The sequence below is a fragment of the Pipistrellus kuhlii genome, unplaced genomic scaffold, assembly GCF_014108245.1.
Source record: "Pipistrellus kuhlii isolate mPipKuh1 unplaced genomic scaffold, mPipKuh1.p scaffold_m20_p_3, whole genome shotgun sequence".
In the NCBI taxonomy this organism is placed as follows: Eukaryota; Metazoa; Chordata; class Mammalia; order Chiroptera; family Vespertilionidae; genus Pipistrellus; species Pipistrellus kuhlii.
Window position 1 is genome coordinate 66,645,736 of NW_023425529.1, and position 17,282 is coordinate 66,663,017.

The following is a 17,282-nucleotide window of genomic DNA, read 5'->3' on the forward strand; positions in this document are numbered from 1 at the left end:
TCAAGGGCATGTACCTTGGTTGCAGGCATATCCCCAGTTGGGGAAGTGCAAGAGGCAGCTGATTGATGACTCTCTCTCATCGATATTTCTAACTCTCTATCTCTCTCCTTTCCTCTCTGTACAAAAATCAATAAAATATATTTTAAAAAAATAATAATAAAAAAAAACACACCCATATATCTTAGGGTGAGGACTTAAAAAAACAAGTGAGACAACCAGACTTTATGTACCTTCGGATGTGATTTAACTTGAAGTACAAACACCTATGAAATACTGAACCTAATAAAGCCTGTACATCTAATTAGCAACTGGCAGGAAATCGGGAGCAGGGGAGATGGATAAATTAAACCATAAAGATATAATCATTCAAATGCAAAATGTAGGAAATTCTACAGAATCATCTAGTTCCTTCCATTTGAAAAATGGCATAAAAACTAGGAGTGTGTGTGTCATTTATAGGTTTAAAAGACTTAAGAGACATATTAACCAAATGCAATGAATGACTCTCATTGGGATCTTTACTTAAACAAACAGTACGAGGGCATTTTGAGGCACCTGGGGAAATGTGGACACGGGTGTGGCAGGCTGCGGCAGCCGTGAAGGTGGGCCTCTCAGGCCTCCCACACCTGGTGAACTGACAGCTGCAGCTGCTTCCTACTGGCTGTTCCCTGCCAACAAAGGAGCAGAGCAGGAACACAAAGGCAAGCCCGTTCCTGCAAGATGTGGGGCTCCTGAGAGCTTGTATTTCTGGCCGGAGGACTTCGCCAGTCTTGCTAAACACTCTGAGCTGTTCTGTGGACGAAGACTTGCTGCTCAGCCACCCTCCATCCCTCTCTTCTTCCCATCAGTCAGACCTGAACTGAGGTCTTCTGGTCTCCCCGCCCTCCTACCCCATTTTCCTCACAGCTGTTTTCTCCCAGTAAATTTCTTGCAGGCCTGTTTCTCAAGAGAAATTGAACTGAACAGACATGAAGAAATTAGCATTAAATTTGTTAAGTATGATAATACATAGTGTGGTTATTTATTTTTTAAATATATATTTTATTGATTTTTTACAGAGAGGAATAGAGGGCTAGAAACATTGATGAGAGAGAAACATCGACCAGCCACCTCCTACACACTCCCCAGCGGGGATGTGCTGGCAACCCATGTACATACCCCTGACCAGAATCGAACCTGGGACCCTCCAGTCCACAGACCGATGCTCTATCCACTGAGCCAAACCGGTTTCGGCCATAGTGTGGTTATTTTTTAAGTCCTTATCTATTAGAGATATATACAAGTATTTACAGATTAAATGATAGAATGATTGTAATTTAACTTTAAACTATCCCAGAAAGGAAAGGGGGGAAAAAAACAAAGAAGGCTAACATAAGGTTGGCAAGATATGGATATTTTCTATACTTTTATGTATATATGAAAATGTTCTTAGTAAGAAGTGGAAAATGCCTAATTTGTAATCTTCAAAACTATCAAGGTCATCGAAAACAAGGAAAGTCTTAAGAAAAAGACCTAAGAGGATGGTTCGGAAACACTGTATCTTTGATTGGATCCCGGAACAAGAAAAGGACAGTAAGGAGAAATGGGGGAAACCTGAGTCAAGTATGGACTTCAGTAAATAATAATATATCCATTTTGGTTAAACTATGACAAATGTACCATGCTATTGTGAGATATTAATAACGGTAAACTGGCTGTGAGGTTATTCAAGTAATCTGTTGTACCTTCATAATAATTCTGTAATAAAACTGCTCTAAAGTTTTTAAAGGCTAAAAGGTAGCTTATTTAACTATCTCCTTATATTTAAAAAATGATTAAAAGATTTTACTCATCCTATCGGTCTCCCCAGTGTCCATACATGCAAAAATCAAACAAACTGTAATTGATGAAACATTCATTTATTTGTTTCAATAAAGTTTAAAAATGTAACAAAAATGCATTATTGTTATGAAAAACCTTCAGACAATAACAGAAAGATCTTAACAGAAAAACACAGATTTCATTCCACGGTCTCTTAAACTTTTATTTATTTGCGTTCTGGAGATAATTCTAAACTAATGGGTTGTGTCAAACTGTCAACATCATGCAGAGGCTTCTCCTGGTACATACAGCCTTTTTCAATGTAAACAACAATAGAAAGATGACATTTCTTTTTTACCAGTTCATGTTATATTATTCATATGATGTCCAAAAAGAGACACGAAAATCTTTGCTTAAAAATAAAAATGCTAATGTAAATTTACAAGCTTTGACGTGCATCAGAAACACTTAAAGGGCTTGTTTAAACATAGATTGCTGGGCCTCACCTCATTCAGGTGTTGGGTGGGGCCCAAGAATTTGTATTTCTAACAGGTTTGTAAGTGGAGCCAAAGCTACTAGTATGGGGACCACACTTGGAGAACCACTGGCAAATTATTTAGTAGGACAACGATCTATAATAATAAAAGGGTAATATGCTAATTAGACCAGATGTCCTTCAGGACATCCTTCGGGATGAAGCCAGGGCCAGAGGGAAGCCAGCCCAGGGCCCTGGATGCTAGAGAGAAGCTGGTGCTGGCAGCCCGGGGAAAGAAGGCCTACTCTTGCATGAATTTCATGCATCGGGCCTCTAGTTGTGTCGTAAGAGTGAGCATGTCATAGCAAAAAGCAGAACAATGAATTGCTTTGTAACCTTGGGCAAATGACCCTTCCCATCTGTACCTTGCATAATTTCTAAAGAATCAAATAAAAACAATATTTAAACGTTCAGTAGTGCCAGACATTTAAACCACTGAATACAATGCCTGGCACTACTGAACATTTCTATGGTATAATTAAGTAGGGTTAAAGTTATATTCAAATTAACTCATTTGTTATGCTTAGCTGTACTTCTTAAAGAAATGAGGCGCTTTTCTCCTACGATCATCTATGAGCATTTCTGGAAGTGTCCATTATAATTTTCACTGATTCACTAGCTTACTTTAAATATTACAGCTAATATGAAAATTAGCTGCATAGTTTTGCTATAAATTAGTGACATTGTTCACTGTCCTGAATCATTTGTACATGAAACTTTTAATCAACTATGGAAAGTCAATAATTGTTCAATTTTTTTTTTAAACATTTTATCAAATGAATGTATTCTTACCAAAAGTGATTTGAAGGTTCTTCAAATGAGATTTCCTGTGTCTTTGATGTTTTTGTTTATACTTTTGCACTAAAAATAATAAGAATAAATCAATACCTTTCTATTAATTTTTTCTTAATTTGCTTCCATAAAACTGAAATAGTGAGCTTTTTCCTTTTAAAGGCATCTTTATTCAATCACAGAATTTTTTTGCAAGTGCAAGTAAAATTGTACATGTGATCAGTATTAATATGGAAGTTTCATTTTTAGCTTCCTTTTTAACCTTATCTGGTTAGACATCAAAATAAAATGACTGGATTGTAAGAGATATTATATCTTTTCCTCCATCTCTTTAACATAAAGGCTCAACATTACATAAATTCTTTCCAAGAAGTTGACCAGGAATAAAATGTATGCTCTTGCAGAGATGAACAAAGAAACTAGAAGAGATTAAGAAAATATGTGGGCATTTACAGCTACTGATAGAATTGTGTGCAAACACAGAGTGAATCTAGAATTTAAAAAAGATATTTAATGAAATCTAAGATAAATGGCTCCAGTTTCAATTAAGACTAAGAGACCTTGCGAATGTTTCAGTAACGCTCACTCCAGTAATCAAGTATGTTCTTATAAAAGGACTTGAGACATTATCTACAGATTGTGACTGAAGGATGCTTGTTCACTTGTTAGACATGTATGACATTACTGAAAAGATTAACTTAGAGTTCTAGAAATAAAGAAGACTGATTAGCTTGTGAGGGTGTATGAAGAATGGCACACTAGCAAAAAGATATGAAAACCATTTACTAAAAAAACACAGACTGGATTTTTACATTCTCAGACCTCTACTTATCTTTTTCAAACTATGGAGGACCTGAGATTCTTTGAACACCATCAGATGTAGTTGATAACAGTTCTTATTTGAATTAAGAAATTACTCATGTAGTTTTAAAATACAAAGAAAATTAAAATGTTCTGTCAGCTTGAACATGTGTACATGTCCTCACTTATTCAAGGAGCCTCACCATTAATGTAGTCAGATCTTATCCAAGCTATATTTTTGTGTTTAGAACATTTTACTGTCTATAATATATTAAATAAAAATTCTTATGTACTGTATACTGTTTCAGTAAGAGGCACATATGTTAATTAGAATATTAGCATTTAGTTTCAAAAGTAAAATTCATGGTCAGGATTTTACTGACAGTGCAGTAGGGAAATAACCAGTGTTGAAAAATAAATGAAAATTTACTTTTTTATTGAGTATTTATTATTTTACATGCAAAGCATAATGAAGTGAATAAGGTGACTACTCCACAATGAAAACCTATGCAATGGGAATTGTGAAAAGTGTCTACACAATACAAATGTGGGCCAATAAAGTATCCAGATGTTTTTCTAAAAATATTTGAATTATCTAAATTAGCTGATTTTTCAACAGTAAATTTTAGCTTTCATATGGTATTTGCTGGTAGCAGTAGCCAGCTGATACTTAATCTTAGAAAAGAAAAAAAACACACACACATAATAATAAAAAGCCCTGAATAACATAGCCAAATCTTTCAAGAGAAAAGTTCACCAAAAAGTAATATATACACGTTAGGTATTCAGAGAGGGAAACAAAAACAAAACAGGCATGTAATAAATGTCCATCAAGTGATCATCACTAACATTCTATTATTACCAAAGTGCCTGCCATATGCCAACTGTTTGTTAGACTTAAATACCTAAAACAAACCAGTAATCAATAATATATTCAGAAAAACTAACTTAAAATCACGTTTGAATACATCAACAGTTTGGGGTATCTGGCATACAATGAAGTCTTTTTACCTCATTATCACTATAAATTCCTTTAAAATTTTCTTTTCATAATACATAATTATCTAAAAGAAATATGGTGCAATGCTTCCCAACAGGTCTTTCACCCCAACATTCAGTAAATGTTGAAGCACACTGAATGGTACCTATTAACAAGACCTGAAAGACAATGACTGAATAAAAATACAAAAAATACTTTTGAATGAACTATTCAGATTAGACTGAAAATTGCTACTTAAAACTGCACTTGGTGCTCCTGACTCACACCACACCGACTGTACATTGCTAAACAGAAGGGCTGGCCCATGTCCCTTCTTTTATAACTTCTGTAATATCTGTAACTGTATATCCAGTTGACTAATAAATACTTGCTGAAAGAATGGGTATGAAAATTTAATGTAACCCTCTCATCCACAGTCTTCTTATATAATGACATGTGATTATTTTGGGGAAGAGGATACGACTTGAATATGATATGAGATTTTAGCTAAGTAAAATTGAAAACCTACGGGCCTCGGTTTTCTTGGGTAGTAGTTCAAGTCTTTATACTGAGAATAAAACAATCAATTTCTATACATCACTGACAAACTTACTTGCACAGGGGGAAATACCTTTTATTGAGGCATCTGATGAACAAAGTGTTCACTGATTAATATTATGCTTTCAGTTTAATGGAATGACAAAAGAAAAAGTATTACTAAGTTCTAAATAATATAAATCACAATCCTAGTCCATGGGATATCCTTTATTTAGCTAGCATAATTCCAATACAAAAGAAGCTTACTATTACATATTAGGAATGGTTCAGATACAGTAATAGAATGTTTAGCCCTGACTCTAACATGTTATTTTTAACTTCAGATTCGTGAATGCTAGTTCTTTCTCGTTTAACATACTCACCCAAATGAAAACCTGGTGTATTTGGTTTTTATATTACAAGATGGAAATATATGCCTCAATACTGTAATGGATTAACAATAGAATATAAGTGACAACACTGCATGGAACTTATTAGGCACAGACCCAAGATCATAAAAATACAAAGATGACAGATGACAATCACTGTATATGTGAGTATTATCTAGGACATCAGATCAATTATCAAATACAAGGCCTTTTCTATTTCGCCTTATGGTGTTGAACATATTGATATGTCTAATACATTTTTTTTTTCTATTATATTCAATAAAGTATTAGTGGATGCAAAATCTTGCATCTTAATTTCTAATTACAAAAATCCAGATTAATCCAGAAAACATAAAATACATGTAATCGAGGTAGGTTTTTGACTTTAAAAATACATTGCTTCTACCACAATTAAAAAATTATTTAAAAAAAAGAATACATTGCTTCATGGATCTGCCCCTGATACTTAAGATTCTATGTTTTAAAGCACATGATCAAGTGTGACAGTGCTAATCTAGTATGTTTAGTAAATTTCCTTAGAAATAGACACCCTAACATCTTCCTTTTCCTCTACAGGTAACCATAGTGCAATAATATTAATAATGAAACAGATTATTTCCTCAATTCCCAAGTTAATACATGTCAAAAATCAGGGAGGCCAGTTGTATTCATTTTAACGTTAATAATCATACTGTTTGGAAAATAGTATCATAAACACATTATAACTTTGGATATGCTTTATTATGCCACAAATTCCCCGGAAATATAAGAACTATTTCTTCTGAATGAGACTAATACTTTCACAAATACTAGCACTTTATTGACAATAGTCAAGTTTTCTAAGGTGGAACACATGTATTTAAGCTACTTTTTCAAAATTTCAATATTTTTATAAGTTTTAAAGGGATATTGTAGCAGATCCTACTTATTTTTTAATATTCAGTGTAAAAATCTGTATGTGAAATAAATATATATATATGAAGAATTGCATGTGAAAGGCTTGCCTAAGATCTTAGGTGATGCATTTGCACTAGGTACCATTATGTAAAAGATCATTGTCAGAAATGTTCCCAATAAGCTGAGAAAAGGAAAAAAAATTAAAACTGCTCAGTCTTTACAAGTATTAATAACTGGTATAATTTTATAAATGGAAATGGAATATTTCTTTACTTACATATGGGTTAAATAAATTACAAATACTTCTTTTACTGAAAAACCAGTACACTGAACATGTTTTAAGACTGCATTTACTGACAGCATTTTCACAATGTCCAAAATGTGGATGGGAAATTAGATAATACCGATATATCTGCCACATACATAAGGATAAGTAAAGGGAGATGAGTACCTCAAGCCAAAGGCAGTAACTGAGCCTGGCAGACCACCTGACATGTGGATAGTGGATCACTGTCCTACACTGGGCAGTATTCTCTGAAAAGGATGCTCTTTAGGGCAGTAATTCTGCACTGTATCAAGTTTGGTAATTTAACATTGAAATTGTTGGTTAATATATTTGGACATATTAAAACTTTCCCAGTTTATTAAATAAACTAAAAGGGGAAGCAATGCTGATAGCTAAAATTATATTAACTCCAGAGTCTCCAGTGGAAGGTACAGAAGGAAAGAGGCAACAACAGCTGTTTCCAAACTTATGTTATAATCAGAATCATCAGATGGTTATCATCAGACCTTTAAAAGGGTCTCAATTTAAACCTATCTAGAAACTGTAGCCAGATAATTCTTTTTTAAGCAACCCAAGTGATTCTGATGATCAGCCACGGTAGAAACTTCTGAAGTGGGAAGGGGTAAGGGCTAAGGGGGCAATCTAGGCCACTGCAAAGAGTTTTAGAATTCCACATCTGATTTTTATCATTTACTCTATAATTTTCCCAAATGTGTCACCCTTCCTATTTTTCTAATAGTGAATAATGAAGGGGCTAAGCAAGTGAAGGAAAATGAATCAGTGGGGTATCTAAAACACATTTAATTATGTTCAAGCCACTTATGTGTATTAATTAGATAAATGGGCATCCATATACTCATGTTTGAGACTCTACTATCACTTCTTAATATTAATGTTATTTTAAAGGAGAGGATTTCCTTACTCAACATGAAAATGTAATATAAAACAACTCTAAATACTAATGATAATTAATAGAAAAATTGTATAATTCTTTAAAATAATTATTTTTTAAAAAATCTAATAAAAGAAAATCCTTTAAATTTGAAGTAAGGCAATAATTCTCTCATATAGTAACAACTGTGTCAATGTTATTCTCCAAGTTAGAAATAAAGCAAAAGTATTTCCATGCTAGTTTTGTTTATGTACTCTTTTGTAATGTACTATAAATGTTTTTAGTGTGGATAAATATCTTGGTTTTTATTTTCATGTATATGATAATTAAAGATATGAAATTTTTTCTTATACACTAAAATCGTACACTCTATCAAGGCTTGATGAATAAACAACTTTTTAAATACCCCATGTTCACTTATAAACTAAAAGGTAGTACCTACATAAGAAATTTTATATTGAAATTACAAATGTTATGTCCTTCAGAAGTTTACGTGATTTAAATTTTTTTCTATATTCAAATATAAAATAGTACATTTTAATTTACTATAGCACAATTCAAGTATTCTCTTAAATTTTGTATTTAACCTACTAATTAGTATGTGATAGTGACTTTTTAATATAGCTTTCCTTTTTAAAGATGACTGTTATACAAAATAGTGCAACTCTATATACTATAAATTGCTTAGATTAAGTTGAAAGAACAAAGACAGCAGACAAAGACCTTTATGAGTAAATCACCTACACACAAAAGGTTGCACACCCCAGTAATAAGGTATTTGCAGGTAACTCCCCAGAAGAATTTGAATTCATGTAAACAAAGGCTATGTGTATTCTTTTAGGGAGAAAATGCACTACCATAGATAAAATATATTCAAATGGTTGTGACTTTAAACTATATATTATCTGAATACCATACAAAACCAAAGAGGCATAACCTGTAATTTTAATGACCGAAAGATGTTACTTATTCGTGAAATAAAAAGTAGACATTTTTGAAACTAACAATGAAAAAGAAATGTTTTCAAAATAAACATCCATTGTTTTCCAGAAATAAATATACATACTTAATGTACTGCAGCACAGGAATATTGTCCTCATATTAACCGTAACATTCAATCAGTAGTTTTAAAATATTTTTTCCACACTGAGCCTGAATCTTCTACCTTGTCAGTTGCCCAACGACTTTTAACAGAGTTTTATTCTCCTGCTTTAGTTGTTCATTTTCATCTTCTATATCATCTAGGTCCTTAAGGAAACCAAAAGGAAAATAGTATGTGAGTTTTTTAAAATATTCTAAATAAAAACACTTCAAAAATACACACTCAGAGGTAATTCATACAAGCAATTAATCTGGAAATGAGGGCAAGTTCTGAAAACAACTTTAGATAGAATAGTCCCACCTAAAGGAAGCATATACTACTCGACTCCTTCTCATTGATAATATGAGCCAACTCTTGCCAGATCCTTCAGTTTTTCAAGAGAAGCCAGAAACCAGAATTCTTTAATTGTAAATCTTCCAATTTTTAACCATTACAAAAAAAAACCTTAATTTTTTATTTTTAAAAAATCCCCATCCCACAAAAAAACAGACAAAAAAACATATTGGGGCAATATGAGGTTCTGAGGCTAAGATTGCAACCTTGTGTCAAATTAGGCATCAAAAAGATCCAGGCACAAGTTCTGGATATACTCCTAACACTTCATATGACCTTTTGTAAGTGTGTATGTTATGGGGTGAGAACCTGAGGTGCTGATAAGAACTGAGGCAAACAGAAAAGGAGATCTGGGACAGACAGAGTTGATCTGGATCAATGTGTATATTAGGCTTCTCTATGATATTTTGTTTGAATGAAAGGTTTTAGAGCTTAAAAAAATTGAAAATCACTAAACTAGGTAATCATCCTTTGGCTTTAAAGTTATGTGATTCTAGCTTTAAATTCCCTATTGTAATTCTAGAGCCTTATATACAACCATTTTGTAAATACAAATACCATCTGCTCTAAGTTTCAGTGAGAAGAAACATTATTTCAAGGCAGACTACTGATGGTTGGAAAGCAGACATTTACAGATTTAACCTTGCAATTCAAAATACTAAAACTTGGAGCAATCATCTCATGTGCTATTGGAGAACAGCATTCTAATAAATTTAGTATATTGTCTTTGGATAATTAGTCCATGATTTTAAAATGTACAAGAACATCCCTGGCCGGTATGGCTCAGTTGGTTGTTCATTCTGTTCACTAAAAGGTAGCAGGTCTGATTCCTAGTCAGGGCACATATCCAGGTTTCAGGTTCAATCCCCAGTCCAGGTGGGTGCAGAAGGCAACTGATTGATGCTTCTCTCTCATATCAATGTTTCTACCTCTCTCTCTCTCCCTACCTTTCTCTCTTAAAAGAAAAAAATCAATAAAAATTTTTAAAATGTACAAAAACAGAATCTGTATTTACTCACAAACTACATGAGTGATGTTGAAAAACTGATCTGTTTAAAACAACAATAAAAATACATTATTCCTAAAATTACTACAACTGAGACTTACATAAGATTTAGAATTATAAGCAATGAAAGTACAGGTGTTTTATTATTCTCTTTAATGAACAGTGCTAATACATCATAAACACCAAAAATATTTGCAGATTTCATTAAATCATAGTTCATAACCAATAGATAATGCTGTGTTCTGATCCAAGATGAAAGATAGCCTATAAAAGTTAAAGAACTTGTTTAGAAGTAGGATTCTCAAATACTTGAGGCCAAATACTGGCTCAGTTGATTACTATGTGATTACTATATATGACCTTGAGCAAGTTAAACTCTTGAGTTTCAGCATCATCATCTACAACCTGTAGTTAATGCCTTACAACTTTATGTTGCACATAATGAAGACTGTATTTTCTCTTTCATAGTTAGAGTTAAGACTGGATTAAAAATGTTATTTTTTTCCCCTAGCAAGCATGTCAAACTCCTTCAAATAAATGAGGCATGCGGCCTACCAGTCGTGAGTTTGACATGCTTGAAAAGTAAACATTTCCTTCCTCTATCCTATCTAAAGTCTTCTAAAACCAAAACTATGGGATGTCTTCTCATCAGCATTACTTAAGTATGATCTAGCATTAAGACCTGCTTCTTAAGCAGGAAGTAAATTCAAGGGCTAAAAGAAAAAAAAAAAAGAGCTACAAATATTCATAAGAGAGATCTTCAGATGAGGCTTATTAACATAAAGTTGAGAATGCACACATACACTTGAAGACAAAGAAGTAGAGAAAATAGAAAGAAATTGGAATTTCCTATGGCAAGAAAGTAGTCTTCATTGAGGAAACTTTGTGGCTTTTATGTATGGCAGTGACCAAGCTGCCTCTCACCTCCAGATGAACAAAACACAAAGCAAATCCATTCATCAGTCCATCTCTAACAGAATATTAAGTAAATACAATTAATAATTAAACAGAGGAAATCAATTTCCAGAAAGAAATGATCATTCTTACCACAAATTAATGGCATTAACGAAAGAACCAACCAAATAATGAAATTAAATAATTTCTTCATATTTATATATTTTCATTTAATTTCCAAAAAAAAGGGAAATGATGAATCTGAAATATGTAAATACTCACTCTATTTAACAAGTCAATTTCTTCTTTGAGTTTTCCGATCATTTCCTCTTTATCTTGCATCAGTCTCACAAGTCTTAAGTTTTCTTGCCTTTCTCTTGATATTTCCTAGTATATATAATTACAAAGTTGATTAATTGGAAAGTAATTGGTGGTTTATAATTTTAAGTATCATACATCTGCCAAATATGAAAATTTCCATTGAATTTTCTTGCCATTTGAAGAGGGAAGGAAAAATCCATCCAAGAAAAGAACCAGAGAATGAGAGGGACTTAGGAGTTGTAAGATATGTTTCTGATTAAATCTATGTTTACACAAATCTTTAACAAATACTAACACTCAAAGTTCCCTCTTTAGCTTATCACCACCATTAGTAATAAAATATTTTGATGGATAATATCTGTTTGAAGAAATTCAAATTTATTAAAAATAGTTTAAAATTTTTACTTTGTTATGCACCTGAAACTAATATATGTCAACTGTATGTCAATTGTAACTGGAAAAAAATATTTTAAAAAGAAAAGGAGAAAGCTGTATGGAAAAGTCTAAACAGAAAGAAAAAAAAAATGGTCCTCAGTTTTACTTCCAACTCTGCTAGTTAACTGACAATGGATAAAATGAAGAAACTGAAATAGACAATGTAACACCTTTTCCAAAGAAATGTTATTTAGAGAAACCAGAGACTTGGGCTAGGTCAGCCACCTTGGGGGCAAAAGGGAAGCAAAACTGAAAAGGTCTCACCCAGAACTACAATACTTTCTTTCCTACTAATCCACAGCGAAAGCAGCCGGCTGGCCTCTAATCAACTGCTGCCAGCCACTAACAAGGCAATCCAAACCCTTGTGGAACTTTCAAAACCTTCCTGAAGAATCTCCTTGAAATCTACTGAACTATATATTCCTTAAAGTTTTAACTGTAGACTTATAGAAACTAGTTTGAAAGCTCATATGTGAACTAAAAATAACTATTATGTTATTAAAGAAACAACTTTACAAATTAAATCTCTACTAAAAATAATCTTTATCACAGGTAATAATTTCAATTCAGCAAAACAAAACATTTTCGATAATCAGACAGTAATTCAGTACCATTATCAATTTTAGAGGTTGACTCTATAGAACATGATAATTTATACCAATATCCATTTGCATTGTTCTCAAAGATACTACTAAATAGGTTTATTCTTAAAATTGTTTCAAACACCATCTGTATATTGCTTTGTGTTTATTAACAAATGTTATCCCAATAAATTTAATTTAAAAAATTTTAAATGGTTTCAAACACAAAATATGGCTCTGGGCGCTAACTCAGAACCCAAATGACAATCTGTACAGATAATAAAATAAACACACAGTAGTCCATTCTGCCAGGAAAACTTGTAACCATTTCAAAGGCAAGGGCTATTTTCAATATTTTAAAGATAGCACTTGGCAGGATGGGAGTAGTCATTAAATATCAAGGAATACAAGAATTGGCTCTGCTTCTAAAAGTTATAACATCAACAGAACCAGACACAGGAAAATATTAAGGAAATCAGAAAGTAAACCAAGTCACAATATACGTAAGAGAGTGATTCAAAGCTGCAAGTTGACTATAAATGGAAACTACCAATGAACACTAATGATATCTTCTATCGGTGCCCTTATTCTTTTCCCTTTTTTTTTTTTTTTAGCACTGTTACTCAGTGCTAAATTTCAGTTTTTTAAAACTTATTTTATTTTTCAATTTACAAAGTTCAATTTATTTTCTCTCTCAGCTGCTATGCAAGTAAAAAAAAAAAAATCCAAATAGTACCGTATTTTTCGGACCATAAGACGCACCAGTTTTTAGAGAAGGGAAATGAAGAAAAAAAGATTCTGAAACAAATAGTGTCCTAAAATATTTTATGTGCATTAAAACCCAACATCACAGTCATAAACACATGTAATCAACCCTGTAAAGTAAACAGCAGCATTTAGAACCATTTTAGAGCCGGGCAAGCACACAGAGACCACACAGAGCCGGGCAAGTAAAAAAACTTTTTTTTAAAAGTATATGTGTAGGCTATATTTGGACCATAAGACGCAGGGACTTTTCCCCCCCACTTCTGGGGGGAAAAAAGTGCGTCTTATGGTCCGAAAAACACGGTATATTAATTCTATCAACCTTAAATAATTTGTAATTCATACCTTTTCAAGATCTTCAATTTTCTTTTCCAATGTGTTACTTGAGACCAAATTACCTGAAGCATTTGCATCCCTATTATGTCTGCCGAACCCACTTCTATCTGTTCGGGGATATCTACTTGAGATATCTTCTTCAGAGGCAGTGGTTGTGCTATGAAAATAAAAAATAAATAAATAAAAAAATAATTATATATATTCATTCAAAAAACATCTAATATAGCCAGCAAGAAGAATGCTGAAAATATTTTCTGTTCACCATAAACAATTACTATTCCCTGAGGACACCTGGCTATAGTAATCAACTTAATTCATAACTATAGAAGTTAATCATTATTCCAACATAATGAAAAACACTAATTAATTCTTTTGACCAGTATCTACTGGATAGCTGGTAAAGACGGGACACTGTTCTGGATACTGTAACAGAAAACATAGACATACACCCTGCCCTTCAACTTAACAGAGATTATAGCTAACTAGAACAAAGCAAAACCATCATCACAATAAGTTAATTTAGGGTACTATGAAAGAGAATTAATGCAGACTATCTGTGATAGAGAACCACTTTCTTTTTTTAAAAAAAATTCCAATCCATCATGGACCAATCCTAATATATAAAAAGCCTGGGGCCATCACAACTGAAACAACTGGGCAGACGACGGATCACAGGCTGAGTGGGGCGACCAGGCTATCAGGGCGTTAGTGAGGGATGACCAAATGACTGAACAGCAGGCTGCATCGGGTAACCAGACCGGCGGGGGGAGGAGGGGGAGTGAGGGACGACCAGGCCAATGGGGGAGACAGGCCAGGAGGAGGGCAATTAGGGGTGACCAAGCCAGCAGGGGCAGTTGGGGGTGACCAGACGGGCAGGGGAAGTTGTTGGGGACGACCAGGCCTGTGTGTGTGGGGAAGTTGGGGCGATCAGGCCAGAAGGGGGGCAGTTAAAGGCAATCAGGCAAATGGGAGGGGGCAATTGGAGCAATCAGGCCAGCAGGGGGGCAGTTAGGCTGGCAGGCAGAGGCAGTTAGAGGTGATTAGGCCCGCCGAAACCGGTTTGGCTCAGTGGATAGAGCGTAGGCCTGCAGACTGAAGGGTCCCAGGTTCGATTCCGGTCAGGGGCAAGTACCTTGGTTGCGGGCACATCCCCAGTAGGGGGTGTGCAGGAGGCAACTGATTGATGACTCTCTTTCATCGATGTTTCTAAGTCTCTATCCCTCTCTCTTCCTCTCTGTGAAAAATCAATAAAATATATATTAAAAAAAAAAAAAAAAGCAGTGATTAGGCCAGCAGGAGGGGGCAGTGAAGGGCAATCAGGCTAGCAGGCAGGTGAGCAGTTAGGAGACAGTGGTCCAGGATTATGTGAGAGATGTCCCGGATTGAAGAGGGTGCAGGCTGGACTGAGGGGAACCCCCCCTTCCCCATACATGAATTTTGTGCACCGGGCCTCTAGTACTTTTATAAATGATCAAATAAAAATGAACTATTGAAAAAACAAAAGAGGCCATACAAATCCAAATGTTTTATTTTATTCTGACCCACAAAAATTATATTTTAATAATATAATTAGAATAAATAGAAAACAGAAAAGAATTGCATATTTTCCCCTGGAAGTATGCATACAGGCAATCATAGGCTATCACACTACTAAGTCACCTGAAGGCTTGACTGGATTGGAGAATTTGCCTCTAAGCTCATCCACATATCTGACTGCAAAAGGCCTCGGTGTCTCACTGGCTGCTAGCCAGAAGCCTCAGTCCCTCACTCTGTGAGCCTCTCCATTGGGCTGTTCACCATATAGCAACTGTCTCCCAAAGAGAAAGTGACAGAGTAACCAAGACAGACACTGCATACTGGTTCTGCCCAAATCTCAGAAATGACATACTGGCACATCAACTATGTTGCAGTTTGGAAGGGGGTTACACAAGGTGTGAACACCACGAGCCAGACCCAGACGTCCGGGGCTCTCCCGGGAGCGGATGACCATAGTTGTTAACTTACCTATACTAGGTTGGACTGATGATTATGCTGCTCACAGGGTTAAGGTATATCTAAATTACATGCATGTTTTGTTTAAATAGCACCCATAATAGAAAAACTAGTTTCACAGATGTATGCTGATAGGAATAAGAGACATTAAAACAATTTCAGCCAGCTTAGGATGTTCATTTTTAACTTTTATCACAAATGCAGAAAATGACTTTTCAAAATGTCTTCAGTCCTTCATTAGTAATCAGCTTCAATCATATGCCAATCATTTATAGTTAAATATAAAATAGTTTTTGATAAAAAGTGGATTCCTGATATATTAATTTTTTATGGATAGCTTTTCTTTTATGCAAATGTGCAATAATAAAATCACTAACTTTACTGATAACTGTTAAAATATTGTGGAACTCATAATTGGTAGAATTTTCCCTCAACATTTCCCTCAAGCCTTCAGGTGACTTAGTAGTGTGATAGCCTATGATTGCCTATATGCATACTTCCAGGGGGAAATATGCAATTCTTTTTATGTATGTGTGTGTGTGTATATATATATATATATATACACACACACACATACATATATATATATTAATTATTGATTTTTTACAGAGAGGAAGAGAAAGGGATAGAGAGTTAGAAACATCGATGAGAGAGAATCATCAGTCAACTGCCTCTTGCACCACCCCCCCACCGGGGATGTGCCTGCAACCAAGGCACATGCCCTTGACTGGAATCAAACCTGGGACCATTGAGTCCGCAGGCCGACGCTCTCTCCACTGAGCCAAACCAGTTTCGGCTCCATTCATTTTTGTTCTCTGGTCTTATATAACACTGAAAACATTTTATGTCTCCCTTACATGGAAGACTAAATTACTTAATAAGAACTATTAGAGAAACAAGTCTAATTCACGTATTTTAAAAGCTGGGGACCAAACTGATTTCTTAGTTTGCAAAAACAATGAGTTCATCCCAAAGTTCAAATACTTTTGTCTGAAAATTTTCCTTTGAACATTATTTTTTTCTTCAGCATATGATTAACAGTTGATTGGTGGAGCTTCCAAATTATCACTATTTTTTAATCTCAAATTTAACGCATTAGTGTTTAAGTAATTCACACTTTTAGTGAACCACTGTTAACTTAGCTGATATAACAAGAATACTGTTTAGTTCGGCTGAGATAGCAAGACTTTCCTCAAAGAAACACGCAGGACATTAATTTACATCACACTTTTAGTGAACCACTGTTAACTTAGCTGATATAACAAGAATACTGTTTAGTTCAGCTGAGATAGCAAGACTTTCTCAAAGAAACACACAGGACATTAATTTACATCCTGGCACAAGTTCCAGCATGTTTTCCCTGTCACTTTCTCTATATAATCAGAACATACTTCTACAAAAGAAAGCCAAACTTCAAACCAGTTGATTTGTTAACCCTTCAAAGTTTTACATACTTCAGAGCATGTTGTGTTTGTCATCAAGGAAGTTAAAAAATAAATTCTTCATATCACTGTCATGTTAACAAAAGTCAATGTGTTCATGAAATAACAAAAATTTCTTTGCTATTGCTGAAATCGGTTTGGTTCAGTGGGTAGAGCATCAGTTTGTG

At 34.2% G+C, this 17,282-nt stretch overlaps 1 protein-coding gene across 1 annotated transcript in view; it reads right to left on the reverse strand.

The window, feature by feature from the left end:
- Positions 1-5,636: 5,636 nt before the first annotated feature.
- The window catches only part of PAWR (pro-apoptotic WT1 regulator), a 107,251-nt gene continuing 95,605 nt past the window's right edge, over positions 5,637-17,282 (reverse strand). Inside the window, exons 4-6 of the mRNA XM_036454730.2 lie at positions 13,691-13,838; positions 11,526-11,630; positions 5,637-9,156 (exon numbers count right to left, since the gene is read on the reverse strand). Of these exons, the coding sequence (XP_036310623.1) occupies positions 9,070-9,156; positions 11,526-11,630; positions 13,691-13,838 (340 nt within the window). The 3' untranslated portion in view covers positions 5,637-9,069. The remainder of the gene's footprint in view (positions 9,157-11,525; positions 11,631-13,690; positions 13,839-17,282) is intronic.